The sequence below is a fragment of the Monodon monoceros genome, unplaced genomic scaffold (genome assembly GCF_005190385.1).
Source record: "Monodon monoceros isolate NGI ecotype Baffin Bay Population unplaced genomic scaffold, NGI_Narwhal_1 Super_Scaffold_19, whole genome shotgun sequence".
Taxonomy (NCBI): domain Eukaryota; kingdom Metazoa; phylum Chordata; class Mammalia; order Artiodactyla; family Monodontidae; genus Monodon; species Monodon monoceros.
Genome location: NW_021703775.1, coordinates 10,022,862 through 10,038,958, shown reverse-complemented (window position 1 = coordinate 10,038,958; position 16,097 = coordinate 10,022,862). Strand labels below are relative to the sequence as shown.

The 16,097-nt window shown below is 43.3% G+C and overlaps 1 protein-coding gene across 1 annotated transcript in view; it reads right to left on the bottom strand.

The window, feature by feature from the left end:
* The window catches only part of ACOXL (acyl-CoA oxidase like), a 353,725-nt gene that overhangs the window by 171,622 nt on the left and 166,006 nt on the right, over window positions 1-16,097 (bottom strand). Inside the window, 1 exon segment of the mRNA XM_029232291.1 lies at window positions 1,022-1,175. Within this exon segment, the coding sequence (XP_029088124.1) occupies window positions 1,022-1,175 (154 nt within the window).

The window sequence follows — 16,097 nt, the reverse complement described above, 5'->3', positions numbered from 1 at the left end:
CTCTGAGGCCGGGCTCTCCAGAAACGCATCCTCCCCTTTTATTCTCTACAACCACCCTGGACTTGCCCTTGACCCCTTCTCACTGAGGCTAAAATTCTTCAGCCTCCCCTTCAGGTTCAGAGTTGCTGTTGTTAGGCAAATACTCAGTCAAGTTCAAGATGGAATTCAGGCCCAAGGCCCAAGAGGGGCTCCCTCCTCCCTGCTCTTCCTGCAGGGCCTGCTTCTGGCCCACAGGACGATGAGGCAGTGTGGTCCCTGGGGGTCACCCACACAGCGCTGTCATCTGGGGCTGAACCTCAGATGCCATCAGAGCTGATGTCTGCAGCCGTGCAATGCCACCGAGTCACAGGTCCACAACCACACATCCCCCACATCCTGTCCTCAGAGACCCCACTTGGGTCCCCTTTCTGACCAGCGCTGGGCTCCCACAGGGATGCAGAGACTCTGGCATCCTGCATCCCGCAGGCACCTCCACTCTCAGGATTGTAGAGGAATAGAGCACAGATCCCAGCTGTCCTCAGACTGCCCTCGACTCTGCAAAGATTCATACTGGGGTTTCTCATACCTCACACCCCTCACTGCTCAATATGGTCTGAGGCTTGGGCTGGGGACACTCTATACACTCTCTAAATGGTTGGCATATCCCCATTTGCCTCCTTCCCAGGGTAGAAACCCCTGGGGTCACTCCTGCCTGCTCCCCAAGGGATTTAAACACTGGAGCAGAGCTTTGATCATCTGACCCCCACTGGCCCTTTCCTATACTCTCAACAACCACCACCACCAAGTTTCATGACATTTACCGCGGGCCTCCACGGGCCAAGCATTTTACAAGCATGGTCTGCATCAGTCCTCGCAGCATCCAAGAAGGTGGACATGCACAGGTGACAAAATTAAGTAATGCATCCAGGGTCACAAGGGCAGGGGGGAATTCCACCTGGTTCCAAATCCCACTGGCCACACGGTCAGCCCCACACGTGTAACTACGCAGACCCGGCAGGACTGGGGGCCCGCGGGGGCTCACCAAGCCGCCAGTGCACTCTCGGCAGTCCTGCAGGCAGCCGATGTTCTCGCAGGTACTGTAGGCCTTCAGACCCGCCAGCAGCACCTGCAGCGGGCGACTGCTGACAAGCTCCTAGCCTCGGAAAATGTCCTCGTCCAGAAGGATGCCGGCATACCTGCGAGACAATCAGAGACCTGTGATGGATGCAGTAGTGCCCCCAGCACATGTGCTCATAAAGGGATATTGCTCTCATAATGTCTTTGTCTGGGTTTTGGTTTCGGGGTGCTCCTAAAATTCATTTTCCCTTTTCTTTTCTGAAAGAGTTTGTGTAAAATCAGTATGTTTTCTTTTCCTACATATTTGGGTGATTTCACCAGTAATGCCAGACAAAGCTATTCAGGTCTTCTGTGTCTTTCTGTGCCACTTTTGGTACTATGTATCTTTCAAGAAATTTGTCAATTTCATATGTTGTCAAATATATTGGCATTACATGGACATTACATCAATAACAATAATAACAATGATATTTGATTTTATTTATCCTTTCATTGTCTGTAGGATCTATAGTGATGCCTTCTCTTTTATTCTAGATACTGATAATTTGTGTCTTTTTCTGGATCATTCTAGCTAAAGATCTTTCCATTTTATTTATTGAAAGAAAAAAACAGTTTTGGGCTTAATTATTTTTTCTCCATTCTTTGACCATTTCTTATTTCATTGATTTCTGCTCTCATTTTTATTATTCACGCTACTTTCTTTGTGCTTAACTTGTTCCTCTTTTTCTAGCTTCTTAAACTAGAAATTTACACCACTGGCTTTAGCCTTTTCTTCTTTTCTAATGTAAGCATTTAAAGGTATACGTTTTTCTCTGAGCACTGCATTAGTTGCTTACCACAAACTTTGATATGTTGTGTTTCATTTTCATTTTATTCTAAATATTTTCTAATTTCCCTGTGATTTCTTCTTTGACCTATGAATTATGTGTGCTCTTTAGTTTCCTAATATGTAAAGATTATTCCAGATAGTTTTCTGTTATTTATTCTTAATTTAATTTCATTCCAATCAGAGAACATATTTTGTATGATTTCAATCATTATAAATCCACACGGTCTGTCTTGATAAATGTTCTATGTGCACTTCAAAAGAATGTGTATTCTGGGGAGCTTCAAGATGGCAGAGGAGTAAGACGCGGAGATCACCTTCCTCCTCACAAATACATCAGAAATACATCTACACGTGGAACAACTCGTACAGAACACCTACAGAACGCTGGCAGAAGACCTCAGACCTCCCAAAAGGCAAGAAACTCCCCACGTACCTGGGTAGGGCAAAAGAAAAAAGAAAAAACAGAGACAAAGAATAGGGATGGGACCTGCACCAGTGGGAGGGAGCTGTGAAGGAGGAAAGGTTTCCACACACTAGGAAGCCCCTTCGCGGGCGGAGACTGCGGGTGGCGGAGGGGGGAGCTTCGGTGCCACGGAGGAGAGCACAGCAACAGGGGTGCGGAGGGCAAAGCGGAGAGATTCCCGCACAGAGGATCGGTGCCGACCAGCACTCACCAGCCCGAGAGGCTTGTCTGCTCACTCGCCGGGGCGGGCGGGGCTGGGAGCTGAGGCTCGGGTTTTGGGTTTCGGTTTCGGATGGAGCGCTGGGAGAGGACTGGGGTTGGCGGCGTGAACACAGCCTGAAGGGGTTAGTGCACCACGGCTACCCGGGAGGGAGCCTGGGAAAAAGTCTGGAGCTGCCGAAGAGGCAAGAGACTTTTTCTTCCCTCTTTGTTTCCTGGTGCACGAGGAGAGGGAATTAAGAGCACCGCTTAAAGGAGCTCCAGAGACGGGCGTGAGCCGTGGCTAAAAGCGCGGACCCCAGAGACGGGCATGAGACGCTAAGGCTGCTGCTGCCGCCACTGAGAAGCCTGTGTGCCACCACAGGTCACTCTCCACACCCACCTTCCGGGGAGCCTGTGCAGCCCACCAATTGCCAGGGTCCCGGGATCCAGGGACAACTTCACCCAGAGAACGGACAGCGCGACTCAAGCTGGTGCAACGTCCCGCTGGCCTCTGCCGCCGCAGGCCCACCCCGCACTCCGTGCCCCTCCCTCTCCCCGGCCTGAGTGATCCAGAGCCCCCGAATCAGCAGCTCCTTTAACCCCGTCCTGTCTGAGCGAAGAACAGACGCCCTCAAGCGACCTACACGCAGAGGCAGGGCCAAATCCAAAGCTGAGCCCCTGGGAGCTGTGAGAACAAAGAAGAGAAAGGGAAATCTCCCCCAGCAGCCTCAGAAGCAGCGCATTAAATCTCCGCAATCAACCTGATGTACCTGCATCTGTGGAGTACCTGAACAGACAACGAATCATCCCAAACTGAGGAGGTGGACTTTGGGGGCAACGATATATATATTTTTTTCCCTTTTTCTCTTTTTGTGAGTGTGTATGTGTATGCTCCTGTGTGAGATTTTCTCTGTATAGTTTTGCTTTTACCATTTGTCCAACAGTTCTATCAGTCCGTTTTTCTTACTTCTTTTTTATACTATAGTTTTTAGCACTTCTTATCACTGATGGATTTGTTTTTTGGTTTGGTTGCTCTCTTCTTTCCTCCTTTCTTTCTTTTTCTTTACTTTTTAAATTTTTTAAATAATTATTTTTTATTTGAACAACTTTTATTTTATTTTTTCTTCCTTTCTTTCTCTGTCTCTCTGTCTCTCTGTCTCTGTCTCTTTCTCTCTCTCTCTCCCTCTCCCTCCCTCCCTCCCTCCCTCCCTCCCTCTCTCTCTCTCTCTCTCGTTCTTTCTTTCTTTATTTCTGCCTTTTATTCTGAGCCATGTGGATGACAGGCTCTTGGTGCTTCAGCCAGGCATCAGGGCTGTGCCTCTGAGGTGGGAGAGCCAAGTTCAGAACATTGATCCACAGGAGACCTCCCAGCTCCACGTAATATCAAACGGCGAAAATCTCCCAGAGATCTCCATCTCAATGCCAAGCCCCAGCTCCACTCAATGACCAGCAAGCTACAGTGCTGGACACCCTATGCCAAACAACTAGCAAGACAGGAACACAACCCCACGCATTAGCCTGCGTAAAATCATAATAAGTCCACAGACACCCCAAAACACACCACCAGACGTGTACCTGCCCACCAGAAAGACAGGATCCAGCCTCATCCACCAGAACACAGGCACTAGGCCCCTCCACCAGGAAGCCTACACAACCCACTGAACCAACCCTAGCCACTGGGGGCAGACACCAAAAACAATAGGAACTATGAACGTGCAGCCTGCAAAAAGGAGACCCCAAACACAGTAAGCTAAGCAAAATGAGAAGACAGAGAAACACATAGCAGATGAAGGAGCAAGGTAAAAACCCACCAGACCTAACAAATGAAGAAAAAATAGGCAGTCTACCTGAAAAAGAATTCAGAATAATGATAGTAAAGATGATCCAAAATCTTGGAAATAGAATGGAGAAAATAAAACAAATGTTTAACCAGGACCTAGAAGAACTAAATAGCAAACTAACAGTGATGAACAACACAATAAACGAAATTAAACATTCTCTAGAAGGGATTAATAGCAGAATAACTGAGGCAGAAGAACGGATAAGTGACGTGGAAGATAAAATAGTGGAAATAACTACTGCAGAGCAGAATAAAGAAAAAAGAATGAAAAGAACTCAGGACAGTCTCAGAGACCTCTGGGACAACATTAAACGCACCAAGATTCGAATTACAAGGGTCCCAGAAGAAGAAGAGAAAAAGAAAGGGACTGAGAAAACATTTGAAGAGATTATAGTTGAAAACCTCCCTAATCTGGGAAAGGATATATTTAATCAAGACCAGGAAGCACAGAAAGTCCCATACAGGATAAATCCAAGGAGAAACACGCCAAGACACATATTAATCAAACTATCAAAAATTAAATACAAAGAAAAAACATTAAAAGCAGCAAGGGAACAACAACAAATAACACACAAGGGAATCCCCATAAGGTTAACAGCTGATCTTTCAGCAGAAGCTCTGCAAGCCAGGACAGAGTGGCAGGACATATTTAAACTGATGAAGGGGAAAAACCTACAACCAAGATTATTCTACCCAAAAAGGATCTCATTCAGATTTGACAGAGAAATTAAAACCTTACAGACAAGCAAAAGCCAAGAGAATTCAGCACCACCAAACCAGCTTTACAACAAATGCTAAAGGAGCTTCTCTAGGCATGAAACACAAGAGAAGGAAAAGACCTGCAATAACAAACACAAAACAATTAAGAAAATGGTAATAGGAACATACATATCAATAACTACCTTAAGTGTAATTGGATTAAATGCTCCAACCAAAAGACATAGACTGGCTGAATGGATACAATAACAAGACCCATATATACGCTGTCTACAAGAGACCCACTTCAGACCTAGGGACACATACAGACTGAAAGTAAGGGGATGGAAAAAGATATTCCAAGCAAATGGAAATCAAAAGAAAGCTGGAGTAGCAATTCTCATATCAGACAAAATAGATTTTAAAATAAAGACTATTACAAGAGACAAAGAAGGACACTACATAATGAACAAGGGGTCAATCCAAGAAGATATAACAATTGTAAATATTTATGCACCCAACATAGGAGCAACTCAATACATAAGGCAAATAGTAACAGCCATAAAAAGGGAAATCAACAGTAACACATTCATAGTAGGGGACTTTAACACCCCACTTTCACCAATGGACAGAACATCCAAAGTGAAAATAAATAAGGAAACACAAGCTTTAAATGATACATTAAAAAAGATGGACTTAATTGATATTTAAAGGATATTCCATCAAAAAGCAACAGAATACACTTTCTTCTCAAGTGCTCATGGAACATTCTCCAGGATAGATCATATCTTGGGTCACAAATCAAGCCTTGGTAAATTTAAGAAAACTGAAATCTTATCAAGTATCCTTTCTGACCACAATGCTATGAGACTAGATATCAATTACAGGAAAAACTCTGTTAAAAATACAAACACATGGAGGCTAAACAATACACTACTTAATAATGAAGAGATCACTGAAGAAATCAAAGAGGAAATCAAAACATACCTAGAAACAAATGACAATGAAAACACGATGCCCCAACACCTATGGAATGCAGCAAAAGCAGTTCTAAGAGGGAAGTTTATAGCAATACAATCCTACCTTAAGAAACAAGCAACATCTCAAATAAACAACCTGACCTTACACCTAAAGCAATTACAGAAAGGAGAACAAAAACACCAAAGTTAGCAGAAGGAAAGAAATCATAAAGATCAGATCACAAATAAATGAAAAAGAAATGAAGGAAACGATAGCAAAGATCAATAAACTAAAAGCTGGTTCTTTGAGAAGATAAACAAAATTGATAAACCATTAGCCAGACTAGTCAAGAAAAAAAGGGAGATGACTCAAATCAATAGAATTAGAAATGAAGAAGAAGTAACGACTGACATTGCAGAAATACAAAGGATCGTGAGAGATTACTGCAAGCAACTCTATACCAATAAAATGGACACCCTGGAAGAAATGGACAAATTCTTAGAAATGCACAACCTTCTGAGACTGAACCAGGAAGAAATAGAAAATATGAACAGACCAATCACAGGTACTGAAATTGAAACTGTTATTAAAAATCTTCCAACAAACAAAAGCCCAGGGCCAGATGGCTTCACAGGCGAATTCTATCATTTAGAGATAAGCTAACACCTATCCTTCTCAAACTCTTCCAAAATATAGCAGAGGAAGGAACACTCCGAAACTCATTCTACGAGGCCACCATCTCCCTGATACCAAAACCAGACAAAGAGGTCACAAAGAAAGAAAACTACAGGCCAATATCAGTGGTGAACATAGATGCAAACGCTCCTCAACAAAATACTAGCCAACAGAATCCAACAGCACATTAAAAGGATCATACACCATGATCAAGTGGGGTTTATCCCAGGAATGCAAGGATTCTTCAATATACACAAATCAATCAATGTGATACACCATATTAGCAACTTGAAGGAGAAAAACCATATGATCATCTCAGTAGATGCAGAGAAAGCTTGTGACAAAATTCAACACCGATTTATGATAAAAACCCTCCAGAAAGTAGGCATAGAGGGAACTTACCTCAACATAATAAAGGCCATATATGACAAACCCGCAGGCAACATCGTCCTCAATGGTGAAAAACTGAAACCATTTCCACTAAGATCAGGAACAAGACAAGGTTGCCCAATCTCACCACTATTATTCAACATAGTTTTGGAAGGTTTAGCCACAGCAATCAGAGAAGAAAAAGAAATAAAAGGAATCCAAATCAGAAAAAAAGAAGTAGCGCTGTCACTGTTTGCAGATGACATGATACTATACATAAAGAATCCTAAAGATGCTACCAGAAAACTACTAGAGCTAATCAATGAATTTGGTAAAATAGCAGGATATAAAATGGAGAAAAATCTCTTGCATTCCTATACACTAATGATGAAAAATATGAAAGTGAAATTAAGAAAACACTCCCATTTACCATTGCAACAAAAAGAATAAAATATCTAGGAATAAACCCACCTAAAGAGACAAAAGTCCTCTATGCAGAAAATTATGACACTGATGAAAGAAATTAAAGATGATACAAACAGATGGAGAGATATATCGTGTTCTTGGATTGGAAGAATCAACATTGTGAAAATGACTATACTACCCAACGCAATCTACAGATTCAATGCAATCCCTATCAAACTACCAATGGCATTTTTCAGAGAACTAGAACAAAAAAATTCCCAATCTGTATGGAAACACAAAAGACCCCGAATAGCCAAAGCAATCTTGAGAACGAAAAACGGAGCTGGAGGAATTAGGCTCTCTGACTTCAGACTATACTACAAAGCTACAGTAATCAAGACAATATGGTACTAGCATGAAAACAGAAATATAGATTAATGGAACAGGATAGAAAGCCCAGACATAAACTCATGCACATATCGTCACCTTATCTTTGATAAAGGAGGCAAGAATATACAATAGAGAAAGACAGCCTCTTCAATAAGTGGTGCTGGGAAAACTGGACAGCTACATGTAAAAGAGTGAAATTAGAACATTCCCTAACACCATACACAAAAATAAACTCAAAATGGATTAAAGACCTCAATGTAAGGCCAGACACTATCAAACTCTTAGAAGAAAACATAGGCAGAACACTCTATGACATAAATCACAGCAAGATCCTTTTTGACCCACATCCTAGAGAAATGGAAATAAAAACAAAAATAAACAAATGGGACCTAATGAAACTTAAAAGCTTTTGCACAGCAAGGGAAACCATAAACAAGATGAAAAGACAACACTCAGAATGGGAGAAAATATTTGCAAATGAAGCAACTGACAAAGGATTAATCTCCAAAATTTACAAGCAGCTCATGCAGCTCAATATCAAAAAAAACAAACAACCCAATCCAAAAATGGGCAGAAGACCTAAATAGACATTTCTCCATAGAAGATATACAGATCGCCAACAAACACATGAAAGAATACTCAGCATCATTAATCTTTAGAGAAATGCAAATCAAAACTACAATGAGATATTCTGACACCAATCAGAATGGCCATCATCAAAAAATCTAGAAACAATCAATGCTGGAGAGGGTGTGGAGAAAAGGGAACACTCTTGCACTGTTGGTGGGAATGTAAATTGATACAGCCACTATGGAGAACAGTATGGAGGTTCCTTAAAAACTAAAAATAGAACTACCATACGACCCAGCAATCCCACTCTTGGGTAAATACCCTGAGAAAACCATAATTCAAAAAGAGTCATGTACCACAATGTTCATTGCAGCTCTAGTTACAATAGCCAGGACATGGAAGCAACCTAAGTTTCCATCGACAGATGAATGGATAAAGAAGATGTGGCACATATATGCAATGGAATATTACTCAGCCATAAAAAGAAACGAAATTGAGCTATTTGTAATGAGGTGGATGGACCTAGAGTCTGTCATACAGAGTGAAGTAAGTCAGAAAGGGAAAAACAAATACCATATACTAACACATATATATGGAATCTAAAAAAAAAAGTTTCTTAAGTACCTAGGGGCAGGACAAGAATAAAGACGCAGACGTAGAGAATGGATTTGAGGACACGGGGAGGGGGAAGGGTAAGCTGAGACAAAGTGAGAGAGCGGCATTGACATATGTACACTACCAAATGGAACATAGATAGCTAGTGGGAAGCAGCCGCACAGCACAGGGAGATCAGCTCGGTGCTTTGTGACCTCCTAGAGAGGTAGGATAGGGAGGGAGGGAGGGAGACACAAGAGGGAAGGGATATGGGGGTATATGTATACATATAGCTGATTCACTTTGTTAAACAGCAGAAACTAACATGACATTGTAAAGCAATTACACTCCGATAAAGATGTTAAAAAAAAAAAAGAATGTGTATTCTGCTCTTGCTGGGTAGAGTTTTCAATAAATGTCATTACGTCAAGTTTGTTAGTAATGTTGTTCATATGATTTACATCATTACTGGTCTTCTGTCTGTTTATTATATCAATTTCTCAGAGAAAAGGACTGATGTCTGTAACTATAATTTAGGATCTGTTAATTTTTCCTTTCAGTACTTTCCATTTTTGCTTCATGTATTTTGATGCTATTTCGTGGAATCCATACACATTTAGATTGTTATGTCTTCTTGATGAGTAGACTGCTTTATCATTATGAAGTGATCCTCTATATCTCTGGTAATATTCCTTCTTCTGAAGTCTATCTAATATTAGTATAGCCACTCCAACTCTTTTATGGTTAATGTTTGCAGGTATAAATTGTTTATTCCCATACTTTTAACCTCTTTGTCTTTAATTTTAAGTGGGTTTCTTGTAGACAGCATCTAGTTCAGTCTTAATTTATCATATCTAACAATTTGAAAATAGGAGTGTTTAAATCATTTACACTCAGTGTAATTATTAATGCGATTGAGTTTTAAACTATTATCTTGCAATTTTTCCCCTATTTATCCCATATGTTCTTTTCCCTGTGCTCCTGTCTTCTCTTGTTTAATTGAATAATCTTTAGTATTGCATTGCTGGATTTTAAACTGTGTTACTAATTTTTTTCCAGCAATTTTTCTGTGGCCTAAAACATGCATCTTTAACTGACCACATTTTCCCCTCAAATACTGTTATACCACGTCAAGGATAATATAAGAACCTTACAACAATATATAATTCCTTTTCATTCTGCCATCCATGATGTCACTGTTGAGACAAAAATATATTCTACATGTTATAAATTTTATTGCTATTTTTGCTTTAAACTAACAATTTATCTTTTTTTCCTTATCAACATTACTGAGGATTGATTTATTCCCAACAGACTTCATTATTCAAAGTGCACCATGTAGAGAGTTTTGACAACTCTATGCACCCATGAGAACACCACCACAATCAAGCTACAGAATATTTCTAACGATTTTCAGAAAATTCCTCATCCCTTTTTGCAAACCATCCCTTCCTCCACCCCCATCTTCAGACAACCACTGATCAATCTTTGTCAGTATGGATTAGTTTGCATTTTATGCAAATGCGATTATACAGTGTATGTTATGTCTTGCTTCTTTCAATGAGCATATTGTCTTGAGATTCATCCATCCATACTGAGCAACATATTGGTAGCTGTTTCTTTTTATTGCTGACTAGAATTCCATTCTATGCAATGCATAGATTACATTTCATTTGTGCATTCACTTGTTGTTGAACATTTTTGTTGTTTCCAGTTTGGAGCTATTACAAATAAAGCTGCTATGAAAATTCATGTAAAAATCTTAGAGGAGACATATGTCTTCATTCGTCTTGAGTAAATATGTAGGAGTGAAGTAACTGGGTCATATGGAAGAGGTATTTTTAACTTTTTAAGAAACTGGCAAACAATTTTCCGAAGTGGTTGTACAATTTTACACTCCCACCAGCAGTGTATGGGAGTCCTAGTTGTTCCACGTGCCCGCCAACAAGCCATCTTTGCAGTCCTTTTAATTTTAGTCACTCTAGTGGATATGTCATGGAAATCCTCACGGTTTGAATGTGCATTTCCTGGATAACTAATGATCAAAGAACATCTTTTCATGTGTCTACTGTCTGACCATACAATCTTCTTTTGTTAAGTACCTATTCAAATCTTTTGCCCATGTTCTAGTGGCTTACCCATCTTATTTTTAGTTGAATTTTATTTTTAGTGTTCTTTACATACTCTGGATAATACCCCATTGTCAAATATACATATTACAAATATTTCCTTCCGTTCTGTGGCTTGTCTTTCCTTTTCTGAATGGCAAAGATCAATTTTGGCTCAAGGTATTTACCATCTTCCATCTACAGAATAATCTTATAATGTCTAAACATCCTTGTTTCCTCAATAAATCCTGCGCATGCAAAAGATGTTGCATTGGGCCTCATGTTACAGCAAACAGGAAAGACCATGCAACCTCAGAACTGAAGCTGTTGAGCTGGGTAAATTGACAAAACGTGGAAACCACCATGTGTTTAATCGCACTTGGATGAAAAGAAACCTAATCGTATGAACCAACTACTATAAACAAAGAGCTTCTGCATTTATCATCTGACTTGATCCTCACAACGACTGTATGAAATAGGAAATCATACCCCCACTTTGCAGATGGGAAAACTGAGGCTCAACTGAGGTTGCATACCTAAATCAAGGTCTCCCTTATGTTAGGACAGAGCTAGGATTCAAACCTAGGGTTCTCCAGCCCTAAATACCACTCTCTTTTCATTATAAGTAATGTGCATATCAGTGCCCTGAGGAAGTTAATAACATTCTAAATCTATGCTAGAATATAGTCACCCATGCCCTGGGCTGTGGCTGCAATACGAGGATGCTCAGAGAATCCCAGGCCTGGTCATTTAAAAAAATGTATATATGATTCCCCTCCGACCTCCCTAACCATAGACACACACACACACACACACACACACACACACACACACACTCCCCTAGATGTTCCCCAGGGTAAAAATGGGTGGTAAAGAAGAAATAAATCAGCTAAGAAAAAAAAGAATCATGAGACTCTCTTAGCAGAGATCTGGTAAGATTTCTTTGCAATGCTGGCCTGTGATTTTACTTAACACTGACAGGACATGGGTCCTGCTGAGGAAGAGCCGCCATCTGCCAGACAGAGCGGTTCCCCTAGTGGCGCTTATCCACTATCATGCTCTCACGTCTGCTTGCCAAGGAGCTCTGAGAAACCCTTCTGTGTTCAGGGTGTGTAAGAGTCCAAGAGGCACATGTCTTAAGAAAGTCTGATACAAGAAACTCAGAGGGGCCCAGAGATAAATTGGAAAATAGGGATACTATGGCAGAAACATTCTTCATTTCCAAACCCGTTTACTTAAGTGAATGCTTCTAGAAACGTGAAATATTTCCTTATAGGTTATGTCCATTTGAAGAATCAGAACCCACCATCGAGGCAAGGCTCATTAGAAATGCAGATGGAGTATCTCTAAAACAGTTAAGTCAGCAACAGGGCAGGATTCAATTTACAAAAATCTGTATTACATAAAAAGAGCAAACAAGACATTTTGGCAATAAGAGTTCAGGACTGTATTAAAATCACAGTTTGGTAGTATCATAAACAGTACTATAAATCCTATCAAATACTATAGGTAGTATTTGATATATAGTTATAGACAGTCTTCATTTGGTGAAGGAACTCTAAGGGGCTTAACTATCCTGAACCCCATTTTTTGATAAGGACAGGACTTTGGTGAATTTCTGAAACTATGAAGTATCATTCCACCCATTCATTTATTCAACAAATATTAGTGAGATCTTACTTTGTGACAGGCACCGCTTTACGTAGGTGCTATGGAGACATCACAGCATTGTAAAGCAATTATACTCCAATGAAGATGTTATTAAAAAAAAGAGAGAGAAATTTGTTGAGTTGTCATGAGGAATTAAATGAGTTACTCCATGTAAAAACCTTAGGACAGTGCCTGGTATGTGGTATGTAATTGAATATGTATTAGCTATTGTCTTAATTTTATCCTTGCAGGTGTTGGGCAAAAACAGTAGGACTGGATCCAATATAAAGACAGCAGCATGACGGTGCTGTGGCCCCTCCTGGCCTGGAACCCAGCTTGGACTACTGAACTGCCCATTTGGGCTGGAATAAATAACAGGAGAGGCAAACCCAAAATACTCCTTTTGGCTGGCACACCACAGATATTGATTTATTTTTAAATTGTTGGTCACTTTCTAAGCTAGGAAGTTCATTTTGGTAGCAAATCCCACTAGATGATTCCAAGCGGAGATTTCAGTGACCAACCGCCCTGGCCAGCCAGCCCTGGGCTCCACCAAGAGTGATGTAATCACACAAGGTGATTTCATTCAGTTGAGTTGAAGTATCTCATGCAGAGAGCCAGCACTCTTAGGACGTGGAGATGCCAAATTAAGAATCCACGATTTCTATGCTGGAAGAATTCATAACCACAAAGCAAGAGTGATGGTGAAATGACAAAAGGAGCCCGGGGGCTTCCCTGGTGGCGCAGTGGTTGAGAGTCCGCCTGCCGATGCAGGGGACACGGGTTTGTGCCCCGGTCCGGGAAGATCCCACGTGCCGCGGAGCGGCTGGGCCCGTGAGCCATGGCCGCTGAGCCTGCGCGTCCGGAGCCTGTGCTCCGGAACGGGAGAGGCCACAACAGTGAGAGGCCCGCGTACCGCAAAAAAAAAAAAAGGAGCCCGGGATGCTTCTCCAAGAAGCTTACAGAGGGCTCCTGATGCCAGGAGGAGCTCAGGGAAAAAGGTGACTTGGAGGAGATGACAAGCTGAACTGTGTCTCAAAGGATGACAGTGAGCTACCAGGTGACGGGAGGCAAGGATGTGAGGCGTGAGTGACAGGGCGCGGTGCGGAGGCTGCCTATAAGAAAGGCTGAAGCAGGGGTGAGGCTGAGCACAGGGTGGAGGACAGAAGACACGACGAGTGGCTGGGGGCAGCAGGGGCCAGGCAGGGGAAGGTGCCCCAAGGCCACATGAGGGAGTGAGTTTCATCCAATATAGAAGCCGCGGGAGGGTCCCAGCAGGCAGGTGAGAATTCAGATCTCATCTCGGGCCTCGTGCTTGTGAAGAACAGATTTGACGAGGGCCAGGCTGGACGCGCGGGGCAGGGAGGCAAGAGAGGAGCTGGGGAGGGTCCAGGCGAGATGCCAGGAAAGGTGAGCTTTGAGTGCTTTTAGTGTAGGGAGGAAAAATCACCAGCATGTGGTAACTGACAGGACGGGGGTGGGAAGTCTGAGGCGTCTCGGGGGTGATGGCACGGCAGCAGCTAACGGTGATCGAACATGTATTCCCACCACAGTCATCAATTACGGTCGCAGTCTGAGTGAGAACAGAGGGCATCGTCTTGCAGGTCCAGTAAGACCCAGACGCCACGGGCCACGGGCAAGGCACTGGACCAGGATGCATGCAGGACACTGGGGCCTCAGCGGTGGGAAGCAGCCCCACGGAGGTTAATAAGTGACCCAAGGATGGGCACCCACAGCCAAAGGGAAAACAGGAATCCTCCCTGGCCACGTGGCCACCCAGGCAGGGCTGTGACCTTGCTGTTGGCTGCCAAGTCCTCAGGGCCCAGAGAGGGACCTGACACAGGTGGTGTGATGAGGGGACGAGGGCAAAGCTCTGCAGTTCTGAAGAGAGAGAGAGAGCAGGGGGAGAGCCCTGGCAGGCTCCTCAGGTGGCCGTCCGTCACCTGGCACAGATGCTCCCGCTGAGACAGTCCCCTCCCCACTGAGCTGGCTCTGCCTGGCAGCTCGGCAGGCAGTGGGGAGATGGGTCCCACCTCTTCCAGAGCAAACAGGCACCAAAGGCCAGCCGGTTCTGTCCCCTCCTTGTCAAGGCTAGGAGAACATGAGTGGGGCGGGGTAGGGGGTTGGGTAGGGGGAAGGGGGCTCACTAGGGGCCAAGCAGGTCCTTCCCCCTTCCCCCAGTCTCCAGGCTTGTGGAGGCGATGGGCACGGGAGGGGGTCAGGAACCAGGTCCACTTGCTGACCCACTACTGTCAAACCCTAGACAAGGCAGCACAAGCTCCATGTGGCAGGGACCACGTCCAACTCCAGCAGGAGTGCCAGACTCTACAAACAGAAACAGAGCACGCCCAGTAAAATTTGAATTTCAGATAAACCATGCATAATCTTTAGCTTAAGGGCACACTCCCTGTTGCAGTCATGGGAACATACTTAGACTACAAAGGTGTGCGTTGGCTACCTGAAACTCAGAGTTAGCTGGGAGGCTGTATTTTACCTGGCAGCCCTACTAGCAAGGTGCCGTAAGGTTGCTGAAGACACGACTTTATGTGATGTGCCCTGGAAGAAGCTGTCCCATTTCACTTCCGTGACCTGTTTGTTACTGTGACGTGAAGCTCTATCTGTGCTTTTGTCACGTTAGATGGGAAGAGAGACAGGGCCACTGACGTGGCTAGTGGCCTGTTTTTCCCACTCCAGCCACATACACCTGAATGTCCGGATGCTCACGAGTGTTTCTCTACACTTGAGCGGGACCGAATGCGTTGAACAAACATCTAACCCATCAAAACTCAAGTTACCCAGACCCTGAAACTGAAGCCAGTTGATTGGCAGAATTAGGTCCACGGGAGTTGAGAGATGGGACCTATAACCAAGGTTTGATAACCTTAGTTTCTTAAAAGTGGGGTGTGTAGGGGGGAGAGGTACTTAGCATTTGTCATGTAACAACCAACTTCATTAAACTATTTCTTCACCAGTTGGAGGAGAGGCAACCGGCATGGTAGATGAGAAATAGGAGAGCTGGATTTTGTCACAGAAACACCAACTTCTCCTGGCACTGTTTCAAAACACAGACAACCTCTCCTCCCCCCATAGCTGAGGCACTTCGTCCTGGGGATTCCTTTAACCAGATTTTCAGTGGGTCAATCCCCTGCTGCCACCGAGGAGGCACAGGGGAAGAAAACAGAGCCACGAGGGGGACACTGAACTCGGCCAGAGACCACAGAAGGCCCAGGGAGGTGAAGGTCAAGGAAATCAGGAAGGTCCCGGGGGCAATTAGACTGACAGCTTGGTGAG